Consider the following 27,284-nt stretch of genomic DNA (forward strand, 5'->3'; position numbering starts at 1 on the left):
AAGTATGGCTGGCTGCAGGCAACAGTGAAGCATGGTGGAAATTCCTTGCAACTTTGGGGTTGCATTTCTGCAAATGGAGTTGCGGAGAAGTACAGGGAGAAACTTATGCTGTACCATCAGGGAGGCATCTGATTATGGTCATTGTCATGCTGCAAAAAAAATTTCTGTTGCCAAACGTACTGAAGAACTATCTTCAGTGTAAAGAAGAACAAGGAGTCCTGGAAGTGATGGTATGGCCCTAAAAGAGGCCTGATCTGTTTGGGATTACACAACCACAGAAGAACTGTTAGTTCTCCAAGGTGTTTGGAACCTACCTGCCAGGAACTTTAAACTGCAAGTGTACCCAGAATAAACTGAAGCCATTTTGAAAGCAAAAGGTGGCCACATAAAAAATTTATTTAATTTAGATTTTTCTTCTGTTTAATCACTCTGCGTTTTGTTATTTGAGAGAGATATATATGAATTATGATATCTACAAAGCATTTTACCTTTTGCTCGATACTTCTGCTGACCTGGAACACTGTTTGAGACAGGGTAAGGGTACATCTGAGGAGCCTATAACAGAAAATGAAAAACCATTAGGCTACAATGCTCTATCAAAGTATTCAGATTTGTAATGACCCAAAATGTGGCTGAAGGTGCAGATTTATGTGCAAACTGATTACACAGGTATAACTCAAACCGTTAAATACATTTGCTTTGGTCTTCCTTTCACCAAAATGTTACCCAACTACGACTAAAGCTGTAAGACACTGCTTCAGATTATTTTGCAAGCCACTAAGGTTTGACATCCAAATGAAGTCTTGTGTGAGCTAAAGTGAATGTAGTTAAGGAATGGAAAGATTTTGGTTACAATTCCAAGTATAAAATAAAAATAAAAAAAATTCACACTAAGTACATGGTTTGAGAAAAAACTACTTAAAGCGGCTTTACAATCCCTGATGGTGAATACAGGTTATTCTTTTATGTATTTGATGGGAAAAGTTATAAATATTCCCTTTTAACGACAATACATCAAGAACATTTATAACAGACATTTATAGAGGCTTTGATCCATTGTCCAAAAATAGTTAAATTCTGAATCTTTGAGATGCGAGAACGATAGATATTTGAAAGGAAAGTTAAAAAAAAAATGTACAGGAGATTGGTGGTTAGTCCTTACCTGCACAGCTTGACTCATGTGTATCTGTGGAATATAGGAAATATACTGGCTGTACACCCCACTCTGTCCAGCTGTCAGCATTGGGATGGTGGTTGTGGAGGAATGGTTTCTGGGCCCGGGTGAGGTTGGTGTACTTGTTGCTTTGTTCTAAACAGACACACAAAAGTAAAAAAAAAAAGTTTGATTAACACAGTACACGTAACAAAACAAATAACTACTAGACTAGGTACAGCGAACCACTATTTGTATGTGTAAAAATTGCCAACAGCAATAACAAAATGTATGCTTACCTGATAAATTTCTTTCCGGACACGAAGAGTCCACGTCATTCCAATTACTAGTGGGATACTCAACTCCTGGCCAGCAGGAGGTGGAAAAGAGCACCCCAGCAAAGCTGTTAAGTGTAACTGCCTTACCCATAACCCCCAGTCATTCATCCGAAAGAAATGGAAGGAAAAAAAACACAAGGGTGAAAAAGGTGCCTGAGGTTTACTCAAAAAACTGCCGAATTATAATTAAGAGGGTGGGGTCATGGACTCTCCATGTCCGGAAACAAAGACATTTATCAGATAAGAATAAATTTTGTTTTTTTTCCCCGATGACATGGAGAGTTCACAACGTCATTCCAATTACTAGTGGGAACCAATACCCAAACTAGAGGACACAGAATGAACAGGGAGGGAGAATAAGGTAGGAGGACCTAAACAGAAGGCACCATCAATTGAAGAACCTTTCCCCCAAAAGAGGCCTGAGCTGAGGCAAAAGTATCAAATTTGTAGAATTTTGAAAAAATAGAGAGGACGATGTTGCCGCCATGCAACTCTGATCCATAAAAGTTTCATTTTTGAAAGTCCAAGAAGAGGAGACCGCCTTAGTCGAATGAGTCTTAATTCTCTCAGGAGGCTGCTGTCCAGCAGTCTCATAAGCCAAACGAATTATACTTCTCAACCAGAGAAGACAGTAGTAGAAGTGGCCTTCTGACCCTTATGTTTTTCAGAGAAAACTAAGAGCAGAAGATTGCCAAAAATCTTTAGTAGCTTGTAAGTAGAATATTAGAGCCTGCACAAAATCCAAGTTATGCAAAAGGAGGATTAGGGTAAAAAGGAGGAACAACTATTTCCTGATTAGTTTCGATCCAAAACCACCTTAGGGAGAAAACTTAATTTAGTACGAAGGACCTCTGTATCAGCATGAAAAACAAAGGTTTATGCCATATCTTTTGGTAAATCTTGCGAGCAACCGGTTTTCAAGCCTGAATCAGTTTCAATGACCGCTTCAGAAAAATCACGTTTAGACAGAACTAGGCGATCAATCTCCAAGCAGTTAGCTTCAGAGAATCTAGGTTTGGATGGAGGAAAGGACCCTGAAGTAGGTGTTCTTTCCTCTGAGGTAACCTCCAAGGAGGTAGAGATGACATCCTCACTAGATCCACGAACCAGATACTTCGAGACCATGCAGGAGCTATTAGTATCACCAATGCTCTCCACCGTTTAATACGAGCAACGACTTGTGGAAGGAGAGCAAACAGATATGCCAGAGAAAACCTCCAAGGAACCGCTAGAGCATCTATCAGAACAGCCTGAGGATCTCTTGACCTTGAACCGTACTTTGGAACCTTGCCATTTTGGCGGGACACCATCAGATCCAACTCTGGAACCCCCCACTTGAGGGATATCGGAGAGAACACTTCCGGATGGAGAGCCCACTCCCCGGGATGAAAGGTCTGTCTGCTTGCTCAGAAAACCTGCTTCCCAGTTGTCCACTCCTGGAATGTGGATGGCAGATAGAAGACAATCGTGGGCTTCCGCCCACTACAGAATATGAGAGTCACCTCCTTTATGATGAAGGAACTCCAAGTCCCTCCCTGGTGGATAATGTAAGCCAGAGGGGATGTTGTCCAACTGAAATCTGATAAACTGGACTAAAGATAGTTGAGGTTACGCTGATAGGGCATAGAAGATAACTCTCAATTCCAAATGAGTATGGGAAGAGAGGAATCTTCCCGAGACTACAGGCCCTGAGCCTTCTGAGAACCCTAAACAGCTCCCAAGCCTGACAGGCTGGCATCTGCAGTCACAATCTCCCAAGGTCTCAGAAAGTAAATACCAAGACAGATGTTCCTGTGACATCCACCATGAGAGAAATTCTTTGATAGGGGGTTCAGATTTATCCTCAGTGGTAAATCCAAAAAGGTCTCTGTTCCATCGACAGAGCATAGAAAGCTGCAGCGATCACAGATGGAACAAAGCAAAAGGGATGATGTCCATGGATGTCACCAGACCAATCACCTCCATGCATTGAGCCACTGATGAACAAAAGGCAGACTGGAATTATTGTCAAAGGCCAAGGCCTAAAAGGATTTATTCTATATCTTTGAGTCTTAGGAAGAGATAGGTTAGGAAACGGCAAGACAGAGCACCACGCTGACATGCCCCCAAAGAGTCTTGAACTCTGGTCTCAGTTTGAATTACAGTTAATTACCATAGTCCCCATAGGGCTTTTAGTACTGTATTTCCATGAAAAAATATTTAATGAAAATTAATTCTTATGCTACCAACAGCGGGATAGTCTCCAAATAAGGAGAGACAGAATGCAGACGAATATACATAAAATATTAAAAATGAACACAAAACAGTCACTAGATGGCAGCAATTACCATGAGATCTCATGATAAAATAAAAAAAGCATTTGATCTTAGAATATTCAAAAACACAAATGCAGGGAAATAAAAATGACAAAGAGGTCCCATTTCCTAATAAGTACTTATATAATATTCTTCATCTAGAAGGATGAAATCCTGAGGAGATGACACCCAAAGGTCTAAAAAAGAAAAATGTATGCTTACCTGATAAATTTATTTCTTTTTTGACACGAGTCCACAGATCATCTTAATTACTAATGGGATAGTTACCTCCTGGTCAGCAGGAGGAGGCAAAGAGCACCACAGCAGAGCTGTTAAATAGCCCCTCCCTTCCCTCCCACTCCAGTCATTCGACCGAAGTTAGGAAGAGAAAGGAAAAGCCAAGGTGCAGAGGTGTCTGAAGTTTACAATAACCCACAACCCGTCTAAAAGAACAGGGCGGGCCGTGGACTCATTGTGTCAAAAAAGAAATAAATTTATCAGGTAAGCATACATTCTTTTCTTTTTTAAGACACAATGAGTCCACAGATCATCTCAATTACTAATGGGATTCAATACCCAAGCTAGAGTACACAGATGATACAGGAGGGACAAGACAGGTAACCTAAACAGAAGGCACCACTGCTTGAAGAACCTTTCTCCCAAAAGCGGCCTCAGCCGAAATAAAAGTATCAAATTTAAAGAACTTTGAAAAAAGTGTGGCGGACCAAGTTGCAGCCTTGCAAATCTGTTCCAGAAGCTTCATTCGTTAATGCCCATGAGGAAGCAACAGCTCTCATGGAATGAGCCGTAACTTTCTGGAGGCTGCGGTCCAGCAGTCTCATATGCAAAACGTATGTAATGGTACTCATCTTATCGACAATGGAAGGATGAAGGGCTGAGTCGGCCCAGCCGGGACCATTAGACAGGCTTTTGTAGTCAGGGTAAATCCCCAACGGAGCTACCTCACTGGATATACTCTTTAGTCAAAAAGAAGAGAAGTAGCCGTAGCCTTCTGCCCCTTACGTTTTCGTGAGAAAAACACAAAGAAAAAAACTGACGAAAATTCTCAGTCTGCAGGACTTCAAAGCACAGACCATGTTCAGACTGTACAGAGTCGTTCCTTCTGAGGAGGATTAGGACAAGGAAGGAACAATCACCTGATTAATGTTCCGATCGGAAGTAACCGTAGGAGAAAAATCTGAATGTAGTACATAAAACTACCTTATCTGAATGGAAAATAAGGTAAGGAGACTCATACTGCAATGCTGAGAACTCTGACACTCTACAAGCAGAGGAAATAGCAACAAGAAATAAATCTTTCCAAGCTAACAACTCAATATCTAAGGAATGCATATGTTCAAAAAGAGCCCCTTGAACAACCTTAAGAACTAAACTCAGACTCCATGGAGGAGTAACCGATCTGTACACAGGCATGATCCTGACCAAGGCCTGACAAATGATTGTACATCTGGAACATCCGCCAGACTCTTGTGAAATAAAAGAGACAGACGAGATTTGACCCTTTAGGGAACTTATCGATAAACCTTTCTTCAATCTCGGAGAAAAGAAAAATATATGAATCCAAACTCTACTCCATGATTAGCCCTTGGAGTCATACCAATAAAGATATTTACACCATATTCTATGGTAAATCTTTCTAATTACGGGCTTACGAGCCTGAATCATGGTCTCTATGACTGAGTCAGAAAAACCTCGCTTGATTACAATTAAACGTTCAATTCCAAACAGTCAGCTTCAGAGAAACTAAATTTATGAGAAATAAGGACCCTTGAATTCATAAGGTCCATCAAATGAAGTCTACAAGGTGGCAGAGAAGACATCCACTAGATCTGCACACCAAATCCTGCGAAACCAAGCAGGGGTTGGATCAGTGATGCCCTCTCACTTGATTCAAGTAATGACCCAAGGAAGAAGCGCAAACAGATGACAAGAATGCTATACTGAAAATTCAAGGAACCGCCAGAGCATCTGTCAGTTCCGCCCAGGGGTCCCTGCCCCGTATATCGGGAACTTGGCATTCTGCCAGATCTAATTCCAGCTGACTCCACTCGAGAATCAGGCTGGAGAACACTTCTGGATTGAGTTCCCACTCCCTCAGATGAAATGTCTGCCTGCTCAGGAAGTCCGACTCCCAGTTGACCACCCCTAGGGTGTGGATTGCCGACAGGTAGCAAAGAATGGGCCTCCGCCCACTGAATTATCCTGGAAACATCTGTCATCGCTACAGAACTCATCGTTCCTCCCTGAGTGACGTAAGCCACTGAAGGTATGTTGTCCGACTGGAACCTAACAAAGTGGACCGAGGCTAACTGGAGCCAGGCCAGAAGAGCATTGAAGATCGTTCGCAGTTCCAGGATGTTTTAGGAAGAAACGACTGAGTCCAAACACCCTGAGCCGTTAGGGAACCCCAGACAGCTCCCCACACGAGGAGACTGGCATGTTGTCACAATCATCCGAGACGGTCTACGAAAGCAGGTTCCCTGGGATAGATAAGCCATAGACAACCACCATTGAAGAAAATCCCTCGTCTCCTACTCCCGAGTTACTCAAGGAGACAAGTCTGTATAATCTCCGTCCCATTGACAGAGCATGTTTGACTACAGAGGTCTGAGGTGGAACTGAGCAAACGGGATGTCTATTGCCGCCAGCATAAGCCCGATTACCTCCATGCACTGGACCACAGACGGCCAAGGAGTGTACTGAAGGAATAGACTAGTATAGAAAATCTTTGATTTCCTGACTACGGTTAGAAAAATCTTCATTGATGGGATCTATTATTCCCAAGAAAGAAACACACCAAGGAACTCTTTCCTAAATTTACCTTTCATCCCTGAGATCTCATGAAGGATAATACCATTTCCGTGTGGAAACTTGCTTGTTGGAAGAATGGCGCCTGGACTACTGAGGTCGTCCAATAAAGGTTCCACTGCAATGCCCCGTGGCCGAAGCATTGCCAACAGCGATCCCAGAACCATTTAAAGAATGAGCTTTTAGTTGAACACAAGCCTCCTTACTTCCAAGGACAGCCATACATGGTACAACACAAAGTACCAGCACCTTGGGGTGGATTTGAAGAAACTTGTAATGATCCCAGTTTATAGGAACATGGAAAAACATGTCCTCAAATCCTCCAGTGTCAATAAATTGACCCTCCTGGACTGAATCCAGACCCTCGTTCTAATTGAAAGAGGAATTATCACTCCCAGGTCGGAGAGGTCTCCTATGTAGTGTAAGACCGTCCTCTCCTACAGTCTGGTCTGTCGACAATATTGAAAGCAGAAACCTGCACCTGGGAAAAAAGTCTTGAACTCTAATTTGTATTCCAGGGACACAAAATTCCCAAGTGACCTGAAATCACAAACCCAAAGCTTGATCGAAGGAGGAAAAACCTGCTCCTTTACGAAACAGGCACACGCCCCTCAAGCTGTCCTTCATTTAACAGCAGGAATCGTGGGCTGTTTTCCCCTATTCTAAGCCTGGCTGGGGGTAACAGCAGGCTTAGACTGCTTCTTGGGAGAAGGAGGGAAAGTATTTTTTCCCCAACGTCCTCTCGCTTATTTCTTATTCTGTAGATAAAACAACCCCATACCAATATCTTAACCATAATGCTCTGCGGGTCAATATGGTAAAGCCTGAATCCTAGTGCCCATCACTCCTCTATTAAAGGAGATTACTCACTTAAAGGCCTTTACACTTTTCCTTCGAAAGGGAGAGAGTTTCTGTCCAATAGAAACAGACAACACATAAAACCAGCACTCTGCCACACTGGAGACAGTAGCCCTACCAACCGCAAGTTATCCATTTAAACCCTGAAACTTCCTGTCATAGGGTTCTATTCCTGCATCAGTTCCAAAATGAACTATCCACTATGGGAACAGGATCTCCCTACTGCAAACATCCTATTTAATATAGGAAAGGAGAAAAAAAAGGTAATAACCAAATTCTTCGATTCCTGGGCAACTATCCTTGTAGCCCTATCTGGTATAGGAAATACATCCACCATGAAGGGCGCGTCACAATATTAGTATAAGTAACAGGACTCTAGGATAGACTACGCCGGTAGACGGAGTCGCCCATGGTAGTCAAAAACCTCTTTACGTAATAGAAGTAAATCAAGCTACAACTGAAAGAAAAACCCAAGAATCAGATAGGGAAACTACTCCCATCCGAGTCTAAGAATTCCCTCAGAAACTACAGAGGTAACTTCCTCTGTCAGGTTACAGGGAAAAAAAAAATCTTCGTAATAGCCACTACTAAACAATCACACGTAACTGATTGAAAAAATATCCTCTTGCACTTTTCCCTACAGGAGTGGGAAAAACAGACAATGTTTGAAATGCAAGGTACCTACAAATGGAGTGAAAGGAACCGCAGGGCACTGCATGTGGGCTATAAATTTTGTTGTACTCTACTGGAGAAATTTGTGGCATAGTTTGACCCTTGACAATAGGCTCCTAAAAAGCATGAGCCATAGGAGAAAGTCTCTTTATAAAATAATTTTCTCACAATAGATGAGAAAACGATTGAAGGTACCATTATGTATCAAGCTAAAGACAAGAGAGCCCCTTGGTCCATCCTGTCTGAGATAATCAAGTAAACAGTTTAAATTTTTAGAAGAAAAATGTATAAAAAAAAAAACAAAAAAAAAAAAACACACTTTACTGTTCCTTTAAATGTTAACACAATTTTTTATTTTTATGTGCAGCAGGAAGGCAACTTAGCACGCAGTTACTGCCCAACGTGTCAACATCTCCGCAAACCCTGCTGAGGTACCCATCTGAACGTTACTACTTCTTTACCAAAAAAAAAAACAAAAAAAAACACAACTTTATTTTGTAAAATGATGTCAGACTCCTAGACATAAGAGGTCCGGAACGTAATTGTATATGTTGTCCGTTCTCTGAAGCGGGAAAAACACTAAGTACATTGTAAACAGAAAGATGTACGCAGCCGAAATTGGTGACACACGTAGCTCCGCCCATCGTGGGCGTTACAATACAAAACTCCTGGTCGCCATTATGAAAGTTAAAGACAAATAAGCCACCGGGAGCAAACCGACTATAAGTGAAGTCTGGGGGCAGATAGGGCTACCGCTTGCTAGACAGCAGCTTAAACTCATTTAGAGGCTATCTTCCCTCAGCCCTAGTGAACACAAGGTCCCCATATATAAAACCACTTATTTTTCCCCTCAGCCCAGTGCCACCTAATGTGTTATTGCTGAAAAAACCCTCCTTTAGTATTTAGGAGATAAGTCCCAGATCAATAAGTGCTCCACTTCTGAGATCATCCCAGACCCAGAATAAAAAAAAAAGTCAGCACTTACCTTTGTATTCTGCCCCACAGCAGGGCAGCTCAGCAGGTTTAAGGGGTCCTCTCCCTCCCATAGCCCTGTGGAGAAAGATAAAGCCTGAGTAATCTTGCTTAGGCTATCAGGGTTAGGGCAGCATAAAATGTATGGGAAGCGCAGTGAGAATTATGACCCACAAGTTCCCATTGCTCTAAAGCCACCAAAACCTCTACCGAAGAGACTGATATGGACTACGGCTACACCGTAGGACAAAGCAGCACACTTTGGCACTACTTTAAAAATAAACTCTTGATTGAAGTATCTAAAACTAACACCTCACTGTACCTCTTCCAATCACTAACGTAGGCAAAGAGAATGACTGGAGTGGGAGGGAAGGGGGGAGCTATTTAACAGCTCTGCTGTGGTGCTCTTTGCCTCCTCCTGCTGACCAGGAGGTGAATATCCCATTAGTATATAAGATGATCCGTGGACTTGTGTCTTAAAGAGAATTTATGCTTACCTGATAACTATTTTTTTGACACGATGAGTCCACGGATCCCAACCCAGTCATTCAACCGAAATAAAGGAGATAAAGGAAATAAGGTGCAGAGGTTTCTGAAGTTTATAATAACCAACAACCTGTCTTTCAAAAACAGGACGGGCTGTGGACTCATCGTGTCAAAAAAGAAACATTTATCAGGGAAGCATAAATTTTCTTTTTAATGACACGATAAATCCACGGATCATCTTAATTACTAATGGGATTCAATAACCAAGCTAGAGTACACAGATGATACGGGAGGGACAAGACAGGGAACCTAAACGGAAGCCACCACTGCTTGAAGAACCTCTCGCAAAAATGTCAAACTTGTTTGAAAAAGTATGAAGAGAGGACCAAGTTGCAGCCTTGCAAATCTGTTCCACTGAAACTTCATTCTTGTATGCCCATGAGGAAGCAACAGCCCTTGTGGAATGAGCCGTAACTGTCTGGAGGCTGTTGTCCAGCAGTCTCATATGCAAAACGTATGATGCTCTTCAGCCAAAAAGAAAGTAGCCTTAGCTTTCTATCCCTTACGTTTTCCTGAGAAAACTACAAACAATGCAGAAGACTGACGAAAATTCCTAGTCGCCTGCAGGTAAAACTTTAAAGCACGAACCACGTCCAAATTGTGCAGAAGCCTTTCCTTCTGAAAAGTAGGATTGGGACACAGAGGAACAAGAATCTCCTGATCAATGTTCCGATAGGAAACTACTTAAAACTACCTTATCGGAGTGAAAAATAAGGTAAGGTGACTCATACTGTAATGCGGAGAGCTCTGACACTCTGGAAGAAGAAGAAATAGCAACAAGAAATACAACTTTCCAAGATAACAACTTAATATCTAAGGAATGCATAGGCTCAAACGGAGCCCCTTGATAAACTTTGACAACTAAATTCAAACTCCATGGAGGAGTAACTCGTTTGAACACAGGCCTGATCCTGACCAAGGCTTGACAAAATGATTGTACATCTGCCAAACCTTTGTGTATCAAAATAGATAAGGCAGAAATCTGACCCTTGAGAGAACTTGTCAATCCTTTTGTCCTTTCTCCAAGAGGGTTTGGAGAAAGGACAAAATTCTAGGAATCCTAACTACTCCAGGAGTAGCCCTTGGACTCACACCGATAGAGATATTTGCACCATATCTTATGATAAATCTTTCTAATTACAGGTTTTCGAGCCTGAATCGTGATCTCTATGACCGATTCTAAAAAACCCCGCTTCGATAAAATTAAGCATTTAATCACCAAGCAGTCAGCTTCAGAGAAACTAGATTTGGATGAAGGGCCGTTTAACTAGAAGGTCCTTCCTCAACTGAAGTCTCCAAGTAGGAAGAGACGACATGTCCAGCAGGTCTGCATACCAAATCCTGCGAGGCCAAGCCAGTGCAATGAGGATCACCGACGCCCTATCCGGCTTGATTCAAACAATGACCCGAGGAAGAAGAGCAAACTGAGGCAATAGGTATGCTAGACTGAAGGTCCAAGGTAACGCCAGAGCGTCTATCAGTAATGCCTGAGGGTCCCTGGACCCTGATCCATACCTCTGAAGCTTGGCATTCTGTCGAGATGCCATGAGGATCCAATTCCGGCTGACCCCATTTGAGAATCCGGCTGGAAAACCATTCCGGATGGAGTTCCCACTCCCCTGATGAAAGTCTGCCTGCTCAGGAACTCTGCCTCTCAGTTGTCCACCCCTGGGATGTGGATCTCCGACAGCCAGCAAGAGTGGGTTTCCGCCCACTGAATTATTATGGTTACCTCCGTCATCGCTAAGGAACAACTTGTTCCTCCCTGATTGATGTAAGCCACTGAAGTTATGTTATCCGACTGGAACCTGATAAACTGGACCGAGGCTAACTGCAGCCAGGCCAGAACAGCATTGAAGATCGTTCTCAGCTCCAGAATGTTTATAGGCAGAACAGTCCCTGAACCTTTAGGGAGCCCCAGACTGCTCCCCATCCTAGAAGGCTGGCGTATGTTGTCACAATCACCCAAGATTGTCTGCGAAAGCAGGTTCCCTGGGAGAGATGATCCCGAGACAACCACCATTGAAGAGAATCCCTCGACTCCTGCTCCAGTAGTAATCGAGGAAGTCCGCAAAATCTCTGTTCCATTGCCTGATCAAGTTTAACTGCAGAGGTCTGAGATGAAGCCTAGCAAACTGGATGATATCCATTGCTGCCACCATCAGCCCGATTACCTCAATGCACTGAGCTAAAGATGGCCGAGGAGTGGACTGAAGAGCTAGACAAGTATTGAAGATCTTTGATTTCCTGACTTGTGTCAGAAAAATCTTCATGGATAGGGAATCTATTATGGTTCCCAAGAAAGTTACCCTTGTCTTTGGAACCAAGTAACTCTTTTCCAAATGTATCTTCCATCCGTGAGATCGCAGGAAGGATAACTTTTCTGTGTGAGATCTTGCTTGTTGAAAGGATGGCACCTGGACTAGGATGTCATCCAGATAGGGCGCTACTGCAATGCCCCGTAACCGAAGCACCGCTAACAGCAAACCCAGAACATTTGAACAAAATTCAGAGCCACGAATTGGAAGTGTTTAACTAGAAAGGCAAACCTTGGAAACCTGTGATGATCCCTGTGAATGGGAACATGCAAGTACACGTCCTTTAAATCCACAGTTGACATAAATTGACCCTCTTGGATTAAGGGGAGAATGGAACAAATAGTTTCCATCTTGAAGGTTGGTACTCTGAGGAACTTGCTAAGACTCTTGATATAAAATAGGTCTGAAGGTTCCCTTCTTTTTGGGAACCACAAACAGATTGGAATAAAATACCAGACACTGTTCCTGAATTAGAACAGGAACAATCACTCCCAGGTCGGAGAGGTCTCCTACACAGTGTAAGAACACCTCTTTTTGTCTGGCCTGCAGATAATCTTGAAAGCAGAAACTTGCCTCTGGGAGGAAAACTTCTGAACTCTAGTTTTTATCCCTGGGCCTTTGATTCAATAGTAGGCTTCTTTGATTGTTTTCCCTTATTCCAAGACTGATTTGGTCTCCATGAAAGTTTAGACTGTTCCTGCTTGGAGGCAGAAAGAGGATGAATTTCCCTTGAAATTTCGAAAGGAACGAAAATTACACTGTCGTCCCTTTTGTTTGTTTCTCTTATCCTGAGGGAGAAGATAACCCTTACTTCCTGTAATAATATAGAAAATTTCTTTCAGGCCAGGTCCAAACAAGGTCTTCTCCTTATAAGGGATTGCTAACAGCTTAGACTTAGATACATCCGCAGACCAAGGTTTTAACCATAAGGCTCTGCGAGCTAGAACAGAAAAACCTGAAATCTTTGCTCCCAGTTTGATAACTTGAAGGGAAGCATCCCTAATAAAGGAATTGGTCAATTTAAGAGCTTTTATCCTATCCTGGATTTTATCCTATCCTGGATTTCATCCAGGGGAGTTTGACCTAATAGCATCAAACCTGTATGCCGCCGCACTAGCAACTGTAGCAATGCACACAGTTGGCTGCCATTGTAAGCCCTGGTGTACATACATCTTTTGAGTAACCCCTCCATAGGATCTTTGAAAGCACAACTATCCTCTATGGGTATAGTAGCTCTCTTAGCTAAGCTGGAAACCGCTCCTTCCACATTGGGGACTGTTTGCCAAGCCTACTTAATTGAGTCGGCTATGAGAAACATCTTTATAAATATAAGGGATGGAGAAAAAAAAAGGTATACCCGGACTCTCCCTTATAACTCACTGGACTCTCTAGGATAGAGTACACCGGTAGAGTCAGAGTCGCCCAGGGTAGCTAAAACCTCAAGCAATAGAGGTATTCAGGCTAAAACTGAAAGAACACAACCACAGGATCAGATAAGGATATTTATTACCCCATCTGAGTGTGTCTCAGATACTACCGAAGAATCTTCCTCTTTCAGGTTACAGGGAAGAAACATTTGGAATAGTAACTACTGAATCAATCACACTAAATGATAGAAAATATGTCCTATTGTACTCTTTCCTACAGCGTGGGAAAAACAGACAATGCATGAAATGCATAGTAACGGAGTGTGAGGGGAAGCGCAGGGCACTATGTGGGCCATACATTTTTTTTGGACACTATAGGAGAAATTTGTGGCATAGCTTGACCATTGTCAGACTCCTAAACAGCATACGCCTTAGGAGTAGGTTCAGAAAAAACAAAACAAAAAAAAAAGGAAAATTGAATGAAAATTAACACAAAAAAAAGTTACCGTCTCTTTAAACGTTAAAAAGAAACACTTTGTGTGCAGAAAAAACTAAAATACACAATTACTACAGAACCATCTACACCTCAGCAAAAGCTTGCTGAGGTGCCCATCAACCCTTCTAATACCCAAACTTTATTTCAAGTGAACTCCTTGTGTTTGTGTGCAGAAGGATAATTTAACATAAAAAAAAAAAAACGGTACTGCATTTAAAACTGATCAAAAAGGATTCGGAACGTAGCAATAGTAGCATTTTCCGATCCCACTTATAAGGAAACATTAAAAATTGTGTTCAGTAGAGACTTGTTCATCCATTCTCAAAACTGTGTGCAATATGATTACAAAAAGGTCCCAAACGCAGCTTGTATCGCTGTCCGGACCCACTTCTCTGTAAACACTAATTTCTGCGCTAAGCAGTTGTCCCGTTTACGAAATTAGAGAGTGCAGCCCAAATTAGCGCCACCCGTAGCTCCGCCCATCGTGGGCGTTACAACAATCAAGATCCCGGTCGCCATTATTATTGTTTTAACAACTATGCCACCGGGAGCTAACTAAACCTTAAGCAAACCTGGGGGCAAATTTGGCTACCGCATTGTAGATCGCAGCTTAGCCCAAATATGTGACCAAAGAATCACCCACTGAGTCCTTTACCCTCAGCCCAATAAAAGGCCCCCAGAGATAAAGCCACCGAAACAGTCTCCTCAGCCCCAGTGCCTGCTAATAACATGCTGTCACTGAATTCCCTCCTTTTATATATACGTGTTATATCCCAATTAAATCAAGTGCTCCACTTCCTGAGATCTTTATCACCGACCCAGAATAAAAAGTCAGCACTTGCCTTTACATTCTGCCAGACAGCTCAGCAGGTTTTAGAGGTCCTCTCCCCCACATAGCCCTGTGGAAAAAGGATAAGGCCTGGGTAATCTTACTCAGGCTATCAGGATTAGGGCAGCATAAATATATGGGAGGCGCAGTGAGAATTATGTCATGGGACATAAACAGAACATATTGTATAAAAAAAAAAAAGTACCAGATTTCTAAAATATCAATGCCAACCGTAATGTCAGTAAAAACTACCACTAGATTGCAGTAACTGGCAGGGGAATCCCTGCCAATACTTGGCAAAGAAAGATCCGTGCATATACAGATTAAATAGGATCTCATTAGGTAATCAACAGACCCTGCTGAATACAAGGAGAATAGTAAAAACTGATCCTTTATTATGAAATAAAGAATAGACATGAGCGCTTCCATAAGAAGGGTATATATAAAATCCTCAGAAGCACTTAATACTCAAATAGAGTTCCCTTATTGAGATCCTGTCTGGGAAAGAAATCTCTAATCAAAAAAAAAAAAAAAAAAAAAAAAAATGAATAAGCAGCTCATACGACAAACACCATCAGGCTTAAAAACAAGACGACTCCTTAAAAAGGAACAGTCTACACCAGAATTTATGGTTTAAAAAGAAATAATCCCTTTATTACCCACTAGTCCTAAAGCCCGTTCACACGGGCCATTTTTTGCAGTACAGCGGTCCCACCCCTTGCTCTCTCTCCCTCTCTTTTTGCGCTCTGCCCCCTCCCTCCCTATTTTGCTCTGCCCCTTCCCACCCCCCTATTTTGCTCTGTCTCTCCCGCACTTTCCCCTCTTTAACTCTTTCCCCCTCCCCCCTCTGTTGCGCCGACCGTGCCGGGTCACGCCCCCGCCACATCTGTCCACGCCAACGATCACACCCGGCCAAGCCCACTTTCGCCACAAACAGCATGGATTGTCAAGTAAAGCCACTTGGCCTTTTATATAATAGGATTCCCCAGTGTTGCATAACCAACAGCGTTAGAATACACGTTTTACCTCTGTGATTACCTTGTATCCAAGCCTCTGAATACTGCCCACTTATCTTGGTGCTTGACAGACAGGCAGTTTAGCCAATCAGTGCAGATTCCTAAATAACTTTACGGGAATGAGCACGTTATCTATGTGACACACATGAACTAGTACTGTCCAACTGAATAACTTTCAAAATGCTGAGCTAAGAGGCGGTTTTCAACAGTTTAGATATCAGTTTGAGCCTACCTGGGTTTAGCTTTTCAAAACTACCACCAAGTTAACAAAGTAAATTTAATGATTAGTCAATTGAAAAGTTGTTTAAAATTGTATTCCCTATCTGAATCATGAAAATTTAATATTTTGACTCGACTGTCCTTTTAACACCATTTCTCACTCCAAAAAAGGTAGAAAACGTACCACAAAATTCCTTATACGGGGAAACCTCCGGTCTACAGAGGAGACTGAGGCGCCACCGCTAACGTATTCACTAAGCAGGAGCTGATAAAGCGCTGCATTAAGTAAGCCTCTGACTATCCTAATTTACAGTCTACGGTGGGCTTTAATAATAATGCACCGTAAATCTTAGGAGATTCCGAGCAGTCAAGGAATAACTGCGTTGATATAAAATAGTGCAGTCAGTTCTAGATATTATGTATAAAAAAAAAAAACCACCAACTCTGGGGGGGTGGGGTCAATTTATCAAACTCCTGAAGTTTTGCCTGGAAACAGAAGTTATGAAGCAGCGGTCTAAAGATCGCTGCTCCATAACTTTTCCGCCTGCTCTGAGGCGGTGGACAGAAATCAACCTAATCGGGTTGATTGACTCCCCCTGCTAGCAGCCAATTGGCTGCAAATCTTCAGGGGGCAGCATTGCACCAGCAGTTCACAAGAACTGCTGGTGCAATGATAAATGCCGATAGCGTATGCTGTCTGCATTTATCTATGTGCGGCGGACATGATACGCTACATCATATCATGTCGGTCTGCACTATAATATACCCTTGGGTATCAAATACATGACCTTAGAAGTTAGATTTATAGAATTAAAACCCAGAGATATATAAAACACTCAGGAATCCTATCCTAGGTGCTTATTGGCAGGAAAAAAAAGCTTAATTTATAAGAGTCAGCTCTATGAGCCAGCTATCTGATAATTTTCACCAAAATATGGCGCGAACAGGCCCTGAGCCTTAAATACCGCCATGTAAAAATACCCTCTATGGTATCAACTTTACCGGACAGAGAGTGAATGTACTAACACAGAAGTCACTTAAATAAATAAGCAGCACATGCCGCTAAAATTCCCTATTGCCAGTTCAGAGCTCATCACCTAAATGTCTATGATTTGAGAAAAAAAAAATATTAAAAAAAAAAAAAACAGCTAAAGATAATGATTGTATGTTGCATAGCCGTATAAGTGGCCCAGAAAAATATGCTGCGTGTTATACAAAAAAGCCCAGTACAAGCCGAGACTTAGTTGAAGCGAAAGAGGCTAAAATACAGGCACCCCATACGAAGAGCTGCACCTCTATAATAAGTTGCTATGTCGCCATTATCTATTATAATCTGTGATGCCGCCATTAACTCGAGCCATATTGACTCAAGCGCTCTAGTGAGGACCACAATGCGGCCCTTTACACCAGCACTATACTATAAAAAAACACCCTATACTTTACGCAATCAAATAACCCAGCGCCTTAGATACGAATGTGGCTATGGGAAGCAGGCACTATACATTAAATGAGTGCTGCATATGCAACAGTGTTCACCATTTACACCAACGCTAAATATTTTAATTTCATTTAAAAAATCCCCAGAGGGAATCAAATAACCAGAGCTTTTCCTTCTACATTAAAAAGATGCCGGTTAATGTCATGCTGCTCATACAAGACTGATATCCCGAGATGTGGATATTACTAAAAGTCTTAGACCCATCTAACTGGGCAATAGCAGTGCCAGCTGGTCACTAATAAACATTGCCCCTTATCCCTGACGACAGTATCAGAATACCTGCCAAGGGAAGGGAATAGCAATATAAATGGACTTACCATCCAGGGTCTTCTGCTGTGAGGGCAGTCACAGCAATTCCCAGTCTGTCAGCTTCATCATCCTCTGACAGGATCCTGGGTGGAAAGGAAACAGAGTAACCAACCCTGGCTTTTTATGAAGGGGCAGCAATGTTAGAAACAAAGCAAAGACTACCTCACCGCTTTCTAACTGCTAATCGCCACCATTACCTCTTACTAAAGAGATTGACAGACACAGCATAGCCCCCAATCCTTGATAGCAGGGAAAAGTACCCATAAAAGGATTAAATATCTTCAGACACCAACTTTGCACAACCTCAATTGACAGAGGCAAAGAGAATGACAGGGGTTATGGGTTAGGCAGTTACCCTTAACAGCTTTGCTGGGGTGCTCTTTGCTTCCTTCTGCTGGCCAGGAGTTGAATATCCCACTAGTAATTGGAATGATGGTGGACTCTCCATGTCATGTCATAGGAAATAAATAAAAAAAAATTCACAAATGACCATGTTACCATTTTGCACTAAAACATCTCTCTCTATATATGATTTTTTAAGAAATGTATCAAGCACAACTACAATTGTAGCCAATGACACCAAGTTGTGTGGCGGTCACTAATATGAAGAGTGCTAGCACATTATGAGTGCTACTTGTATCAGATTCATCACTCCTGCAATAGGTAACATATTGTAACACTGTAAAGACATACTGCACCTATATAATAAGATGGTAACTCCAGTTATTAATCAAAAATACAGCATACAGAGATAAGCTTTACACTTACCACAGCCAACAGGGGTTTGGAAGGATTGAATTCTTTTGCATTTGGATTCAATGTAGACTTCTTTACTTGACTTAAATGGGAAAAAAAAAAAAAAAAGTTTAACGCAACTAATAACCTGAAAAGAATATTGACTAGCCAAGACAAGTTTTCTTAAAGGATTAAAAAAAAAAAAAATTGCTTTATGTATCCATAGCATATATTAAAAAAAAAAAAAAAAAAAAAAAAAAAAAAAAAAAAAAATCGCCAATTCAATCTACAAAATTTATATTGCTTTTTAGTCCATGAAAATACACTTTTAAAGAGCCTCTTATTGATATTACATTTTATTAAATTTATTGTTAAAAAAGAAAAAGGTGATTTTTTTTATATTATATACATACACCTCCCACCCCCTCTTTCCATATGTTTAGCTATTGTACAGTAATATTTCACATTGCTATTAAACCATAATAAAATAAGTCGTTTGGTCACATCACACAAAAAAGCATTTTTTGCATCAACTAAATGAAAGCAACAGCTTAGCCAAACAATTTTAGAACCCAACTACTTCACTGTAAAGTATTCAGGGCTTTGAGCTAAACCAATGCATTGCTTACTCGCATACGGTCTGCTCCTCTTTCTCCTCAGGCTCCGCTTTGCTTAGAGTTATTGCTGCTGCTTCTTGATGTTCGCTGCTTTCACAAACCCGCTCCTCCTTGGTCTCTTCTATTGGCTCAGGGAGTTTCTGCAAGTGATCCAGGGGTTCTGCAGCATCGGAGGTTGCGGTATCTGGCTGGGAAACTTTAGCCTCCAACACATCTCTTGCCCTGGGTGAAAAGGTTTCAGCAGACGAATCTGTGCCTGGGCTTGCCTGCAGCTGCAGAAGAAGAAAAAGGATGAAATGAAGGACGTTCGCGCCACACTAGGGATACCGATGCCATGAACAAAGGCTTTTGCCATTATTAAACTACACCAGAATTTAATCACTAAACATGCTCTTAATGTGAGCAAGACCAAAAAACTCCATAAAATAGATCCATTATTCTAAACGCCAAAGTAACTCAGCTTGTGAAGTTATTTTAAATCAGATTCTTTACAGGGACATTAAAGGGACAGTAAACCTTAAAAATAATGTGGCGCTTTTACAGACCCGCTCTCTGCTGAGCGGGTCTGTTATATTTAGTCAGCGCATCGGGCCAGCTGTATAGTCACAGCCCAGCCTGACCGCACCTTAGCACTAAGTGCAGCTCGCTCCTGTGACAGGAGCGAGCTGCACTTAGTCTTATGGCGCGGTCGGGCCGGGCTGTGACTATACAGCTGGCCCGATGCGCTGACTAAATATAACAGACCCGCTCAGCAGAGAGCGGGTCTGTAAAAGCGCCATATTTTTAACAAATTAAAAGGTAAAAAACGCATTTATAGCTATAGCACCTAAATAATGTTATATAATTCTGCACTATGTGCAGAATTATATAACATTATTTGTAAGGCTTACTGTCCCTTTAAAATTGTATTTTATCTGAACAATGAAAACATTTTCTTTTAAATTTGCTTTGTTTTCTTGGCTTTGTTGAAAGAGCAGCAATGCACTACTGAGAGCTACACACATTTGATGAGCAAATGACAAAAGGCATATAATGTGCAGCTGCTAGCTCCCAGTAGAGAGCATAAGGTATGCTTTAATAAAGGATACCAAGAGAATGAAGAAAACCGGTAGTCATTTAAAATGCTATGCTCTGTCTGTATAAAAAAAAAAAAAAAAAAAAAAAAACAAACAAAAAAAAAAAAAACAATGCTTTGTGAATTTGATTATAGGGGCATGGAACCATTTAAACAGATGTAATGTTCGCTTCTGATAGAAACTTACTCTGAATTCAGCTCCAAACTTGCGAAGCTCCTCTAGCTGATTTCGCTTTTGGTCAGTTTGAAGAACTGGAAGGAGAAAATGTATTTCATTAAAAAAAAAAAAAGTTGTAATCTGGAACATAGAAGTTACATTACACAGGTAGATAACAAACCTTTGCCAGGTTGCTTGACTACATCACATGGCGCTGTTGGCTCTAATGTCCTACTTTGCTCCTTTGGTACATTAGATGCCATTTCTTTACCTTAAATGACATAGTTAACACCATTACTGGTTTTCAAACCGTAACAGACCGGCACCACATCGATGGTTATAAAAGGAGCTATTTATAAGTACGAGTTTAAAACAAAAAGCACACAATACCAGAACAGCTGCTGCTAGGATTAAAAGTTGAACGGCTACAACCTAGGCCCAATTACTGGTTATCTCACACACGGTATTTACGCCTTTATAAAACTGGAGGAAATTTAGTTTGGCTCTGGAATATCACAAGACCCCATTTGCTTTTAAGACATCTGTATGTGCAGTTAGGGCTTGGCAGAGAAAGTTTATTCAAAACATACATTAAAGGGACATTAAACACTAAATAAATGCTAGATAGAATGATACATTCAAAGAAAAGATTAGTCCATGACTAACATGTAGATGCATTTTTTAATGTTTCATTAGCCGTTTAAATATTGACAAAATAAGTGTAAAGGTTTAGTGTCTAAAACAATGGGAGCTGCCATTTAGTAACTTACGTTACCTTCTCTGCTGCGGCCATTTAGGGACAGTTATAAATAAGTCTCAAGAGTGTGCAGCCAATGGCTGTGTGGAATATAACAGTGTTCTGCACTTCCATTTCTAACAGGAACGGAAAAGTTTTTTATAGATACGATTTATCATTTTATTTTAAAATCTCAGTGTTCATTGTCCCTTTAACCATGCTATTCAAGGCTATGTGTAAAAACATGATACATGTAATAGACACCCATTATATAAGTTCAATTTTTAGGGCAGAAACAGTTAGGCCAGTGAAATTTCCCAATTTCCAAAAGTTTTCATCTATTCACCTGGTTAATAGTTTTAATGTTTGCTATAAATCAATAAAACAGTAACTACAGCCATGTATCAGACTACAGTTTAATGCATAGTGAATCCATACACCTTCTCACCTTCTGCCTGTACAGGAGGGGCTGCATTCTTTGGGGAAGGTGGTTTGGCAGATAAGGTTGACTCTACTACAGGCCGAGAATCAGGAGTCGATGCCTGGGATGAGGATCCTAGAGGAGAATCCATGGAACTTGCCGAAGAACCAGACTTCGGAGAAAGAGGAGGATAGACACGAGAGGCAGCTGTACAATGAAAGGAAGAATAAAATAAAGATGAGCATGGTAAATGCAGCTTGAAATGAATAGATTTCTAAACAGAGAAAACCAGAACAGCAGCACTGACAATAAAAACTACTAAAACCCACCTGAGGGGGAAGTAGCTGCTTCCACAGGACGGCTAGTTGGAGAAGGCATGGTCTTTGTACACCTAATCGGACGTTGCGCTTTAGGAGACATCCGAGATGGCCCTGAGATAAAAAATAAATAAAAAACCATACAAAGTGGAATTTTAATGCAAATATTACTTTTACCATAGGTGCTCAATGATATTCTGTATGTACCTCTGCTTAACCAAGCTGTACATGAGAGTAAACACGAACTTAATATATTTAATAAAAGGTTTAAGAATTCATGTTTTGTGTCTGCTCTGAAGCAGCCTGGAACACAAACCACCTCTAATTAAAAGGGATGAGTGTCATGGTTTAAAAAAATAAAAAAAAATAAAAAATATGTCAGATCAGGCAACATCAAGGCATGCCAATTTACTTTATTCTCTTGTTCTCCTTTGTTGAAAAGCAGAGGCTGTGGAGCAGCAATAAAATACTCAGTTGGTGATTTGTCATTTGCTCACCAGATGTGTTAACTAGCTCCTATTAGTGCACTGTTAATCTGAAGCCGACTGAACAAGAGTATAAATGAGGAGCTTAATATTTTTTTTTCTGTGACAGAATAATCACTTAGATGGGCTCCTTCATAATACAGGTTGCAAAGGTTTTGTGTGCCCCCATAAACGATTTTAGGATTTCTTAACAGTACTAAATAAAGGTTACCATACTATTGCTTTAAGCGATGACACTTATGAAAAATACATGTCAGGGGCTGTTTAAAGAAATGTTTGAATAAATGTCCCATTTATAAGAACCCCGACATAAGTATTTTTCATATATCCCCCCCCCCCCCCCTCTTAAAGCAGCAATATAGCAACCCTTTACTTAATACATTTTATTAATTCCTTACCACCATTAATTCCTCTCTGATCTGAAGATTGATTAGAACTCGCTTCAGGATAATGCTGTGACGTTCCCCTGGGGGTTATTGATCCCATTCCTGGTCTTCCTCCTCTAGAAGAACTGGTTCTGATGCCTCCGCGGGACCCTTCTCGTACCCGCTGGGGTAGTGGAATATACTTTCCATCCCTTGTTTGTAAAAAAATAAAAGTTAGCAGATGACCAGAGTACGGTCTTTGAGCTGCAGCATGGTTTTAGACTGGCGTACTTGCAGGCAACATCTGTACAATTAAGATTGTAATAAGCTACTTTGTAATTAAAAGGGTCATGAAACCCAAAATGTTTCTTTCATGGTTCAGATAAAACAGTTTTAAACATTCCAATTTACTTCCAACACATTTACATCATTCTCTTGTTTCCTGAAAATGCAGCAATTGGAGCTAGCTGAACACACCTACTGAGCCAAAGCCAAGAGGTAAATGTGTGCAACCACCAGCTACCTCAGTATCATTTTGCTGGTCCTACCTAGGTATGCTTTTCAACAAAGAAAACAAAGCAGAAATAAATAGAAGTAAATTGAAAAGTTGTTTAAAATTTGCATTCTCTACCTGAATCATGAAAGTTTTATTTTAACTTTATTGCATTTTCAGACAGATATGAACATGGGATTTGATTTTTTAGAGCACTAGAAAGGTTTGGGTTACATATCCCTTTAATAACTGAACATGCCAGAGTAGGGACTTACTCATGAGTGAAATAGCATGAAACCCATCCCTGGTTTTAAGACTTACCGAGGCCCTAGATTAGGGCTGTCACGGTCAGGGTTTCCTCGCTGAACAGCACTGTGCTTCTCCTCATCTGTCCTGCAGTCGTCATTCTCTATAGCTATCCGTGCTCGGTACTGAGGACTAGACTCAATCTCACGGGCAAGCTGTGCTGCACGTGCTTCTCTTTGCCTAAACTCTTCAGAGTTGTCCTTTTCCAAAGGTACCCTGAATTTGCGGAGGATAAAATGGTAAATTATTTATATTGTTGCTATTTTTTTTTTATATTTTTTTATTGGAGGTTCAAAATAAAAGCATACATAATTATCAAACAGTGACAAATGAAAGCAACACATTGTTTGCATAACGTAAGACAGTGTCAAACTAACAAATACATCAGAAAATAAATTGAAAAAAAATATACAAGCAGTATGCCAGGTGATAAACAAACCTCCTAGAAAACACAAGAGGCCACTCTTGGGCCCCAGAAGTATAGAACAAAATCACTGGAAGTTATCTTTGATCAAAGGAGACCACACTCTTGGGTCCCTGATGACTGACCTCATTTTTCCATTTTTTTTATTTTTTATAAATGTATATAAACAAAAAAATATATACTGAACAAACGTTACAGAACCTAGAACAATATTCAATAAGTATAGTCGTGATTAGGGAGAATCGGTACAATCATGAGCATAGCAAGTAAAAATGACTTTCCTATGAATTTAACCCTTCCCAAGTACTATAGGGAGCTTCATAATAATTTTTACATTTCCAGATCCTGCCAGCAACTTGTAATGACAATTATAGGAGAGGTAACTAAACGTGAAACTACCCAATTAATAAAGAAAAACTTTAAAGGACAGATATGAGCCATAGTAAATTCCCTGAGATCATGCCTCAGATTTAGGCATCAGACATGGAGTCTTCATTAATAAATCTGGATAAATTGGGGGGTGGCCACCAATCCATATCAGCAGGAGTACAAAGCTAGGTCTGGTGTGTGTTAGCATTAGCTGGTCTATATATAATTTATGGGGTGGATTACTTATAGGATAATAGTGTCTTATCTCTTGCAGTGCCAGTAGATCAATAAAGCCAACATCAGATCTTATAGTATGGTAAGCATAATTAGTGTGTGTCAGGGGATCTTAGGTACAGTGGGATCTGTTTGCTAGGGCTGCATAGGGAAAGGAGGCTATGTGTATATACACTTACACCCACACATGCATACATACATACATACATGTGTGCACCCATACACGTCTCATGCTGTATAAGGGGATCCACATGTTCATAATATACTGGAAAGCAATTGATGTTCTATGAAGTGTCACCCACTCAGGATATATGCGGAGCAGACTGGGTAGCAACCAGTATAAATAAAGGGCAACTTTATGTGGCGGGTAAATGGATCTTAGCGTGTCATTTTGTAAAAAAACATAGCTTTGACATATAGAGCATATTGAGAACAGGTCAAAATAACTGACATATCGTTTGCAAGCCATATTGAAGGAGCTCTAAAAAACAAACCCTTTTGCACTTGGGATATTTTAGTCTTACTGCCCGCCTGCATAGACAATTGACAATTAACAAACATAACAGCGGCACAAACTTGACCAGCTTAAGGTCTAGGATGTGTGTGGTAGCTGTAGGAGAAATCAGCAGTCATGAAATTAGTCCGTCTCCATAGCTAGGTAGTCAGTATCCCCAACAAAGTACCTCATTGGGTAGAGTATTACGAACCAGTTGAGGCGGCACTAACACTTTAAAGTCCTGCTGGCCAAAATCAGGGTGAGTCAGAGTGCCCAGAACAAAATAAGTTCACCGGTACCCTCTAGCCCACACCTGATTTATCTAGTGCCCGTGCCGAGTGCTGTTGCGTGAAGCTGTGTGGGAAAGAAGGTGTCTCCCTCTGCTGTTCTGCTTGCTGGTCTGAGTTAGGGATGCCGTTTCCCCTGCGAGCCCTTTGGGATAGCAGCGGTTCCGTTGTGCCTATTGCCTGTCGCAGGCAAAACGCCCTCTCCCACACTGTGTCATATCGCGGCATAGTAAAGATGTAGCCCTCAAGAGTGACAGGCATCTCGGATCCTCCCAAGCCTCCAAGCCAGACCTTAGTCAACATATGGGGACCCAGCAAACCGCTGATTTCTGGAGATAATTCGTCCCCTTCATATACAAACGGACTGACCTCCTGAAAATGAGTAACATGAGTCGACAGCAGAGCTCCACTCCCTGGCGTCTCCGGACCCAATCCCCCAGATCTGAAGTCCCTTTTCAGGCAAGTTTCGCCATTAGGTGAAGGTTGTGGGGCCTCTTTGGACGGATTGACAGGAGATAGTTGGGTCGGGTGCGGGAGAGACTTATTCTGCAGCTCCTGCAAAGGCTGCCTCTTTCCTTTTATAGTAGCGCATAACGCTTGTAGGGAACTAAATTCTTCATTGAGTACTGCGTGGAGCTTATTATGATGTTCCTCCAGCAAGGCTTTGACTTCCCTCAGGAACAGTTTAGAGTCCAGCGCCATTTTGAAAATGATAATGCGAGGGTTTAAGGTAAATATGGTATGTCCCTCATTACCAAAGAAAGCAGAGTTTCTGTTGTAGAGAAGTCAGTCATCAGCTATGCTCCTTAGTTATAAAGATTAGCAGTGTGTATGATTGGATTTGTACTGCGCACTCAGGGTACAGCTAGTTGTGGGGACAGGCTGAGGCTTCTATAATAGGGGAAGGCCTCAAAGTGCAAAGTCCGGTACTGAGGGCTATAGAGCCTAGTCACTATTCAAAAACCCTATATCTTGAATTCGGACTTCTTCAGTCCAGCCTCTCCACTGTTTTAAGCAAGGTGTTGCTAAAAATGCACTGCTAAATCAGGTTCCAATGAAGATAGCTTGAGGAGCAGAAGCTCAGTGCGACCTGTAAGATGGCCGCCGCCCGGGTGTCCCCTATTGTTGCTATTTTAAAAAAAAAAAAAATGTGTGGGGTATTATGGCACTCAGCTCAAAGAGCTTGAGGTAGAGACCGTAAAATCAGCCATTGACTAAGCAATTCCACGGCATGATTTGTAGGTAGGAGAAAGAAAAAAAAAATTCTAAAAATTGGCTTAGCACTGGGGTGTAAAAAGAGCTTTGCAGCAAAAGGGTGAAATAGTACAGCAATACCATAGTGGTTCTTACCTCTACCAAACAAATATTTAACAGAAGTGAAAGGAGTCTAATCTGGTACTCACGTGTAATTAGAAAGGCTGCTGTCATATGTTGTCTTTATTCCATAATTATCTTCATTAAACTTAAACATATCATTCGGATCCCAGCCGTTGGACTGAAAAAAAGAGCCATATTATCCAAAATGACAATACTGGACTATATTTAAAGAGATAAAAAAATTATAATGCAAACAATGCAAATTAAAGCTAAGAAAAACTATTGGCTCGCTATGCCCACTCCAGAAACAAGTAGGGATAGGCTCTCCAAACAAGGGGGAGGGAAATGGCCATATAAAAAACAAGGTGTTAGCACATTTAGAAAGGGTTCACACTCAGATGGTGAAAAACTGCACAAATGTCTGGTAATTGCAAGATTTTTCAGGTCCCTTTAATACCCATTTTCTAGCATAATAGCAGGAACCAATTTTAAATAATTTGTACAAAATGTTAGCTCTGAAAAGTCAGATACAGTAGGAGCAGCAGAGGGTTAGCAATAAGTTAAGCAAGTGACTGGGGCCTAGAATGGGCTCAAACTGCAGCACATGGAGTGCATTAGATAGGTGGACATAGGTGGACCATATGCAAGAAGAAAACTGCCTTGGCCACTTTTTGTAAGATGGTCAGTCTCCAAACTAGCAGGTCCTTAGTAAACAATTATATTAGATTTAGAAAGT

General features: G+C 41.2%; 1 protein-coding gene across 1 annotated transcript in view; it reads right to left on the reverse strand.

The window, feature by feature from the left end:
* Positions 1-27,284, reverse strand: part of ATXN2L (ataxin 2 like) — a 247,354-nt gene that overhangs the window by 201,610 nt on the left and 18,460 nt on the right. Inside the window, exons 7-17 of the mRNA XM_053694196.1 lie at positions 26,635-26,726; positions 23,437-23,637; positions 22,656-22,834; positions 21,785-21,886; positions 21,483-21,662; positions 20,480-20,569; positions 20,329-20,393; positions 19,079-19,338; positions 18,483-18,552; positions 1,163-1,309; positions 489-555 (exon numbers count right to left, since the gene is read on the reverse strand). Coding sequence (XP_053550171.1) covers positions 489-555; positions 1,163-1,309; positions 18,483-18,552; positions 19,079-19,338; positions 20,329-20,393; positions 20,480-20,569; positions 21,483-21,662; positions 21,785-21,886; positions 22,656-22,834; positions 23,437-23,637; positions 26,635-26,726 — 1,453 coding nt within the window. The remainder of the gene's footprint in view (positions 1-488; positions 556-1,162; positions 1,310-18,482; positions 18,553-19,078; positions 19,339-20,328; positions 20,394-20,479; positions 20,570-21,482; positions 21,663-21,784; positions 21,887-22,655; positions 22,835-23,436; positions 23,638-26,634; positions 26,727-27,284) is intronic.

Source organism: Bombina bombina, chromosome 11 (genome assembly GCF_027579735.1).
Source record: "Bombina bombina isolate aBomBom1 chromosome 11, aBomBom1.pri, whole genome shotgun sequence".
NCBI lineage: Eukaryota > Metazoa > Chordata > Amphibia > Anura > Bombinatoridae > Bombina > Bombina bombina.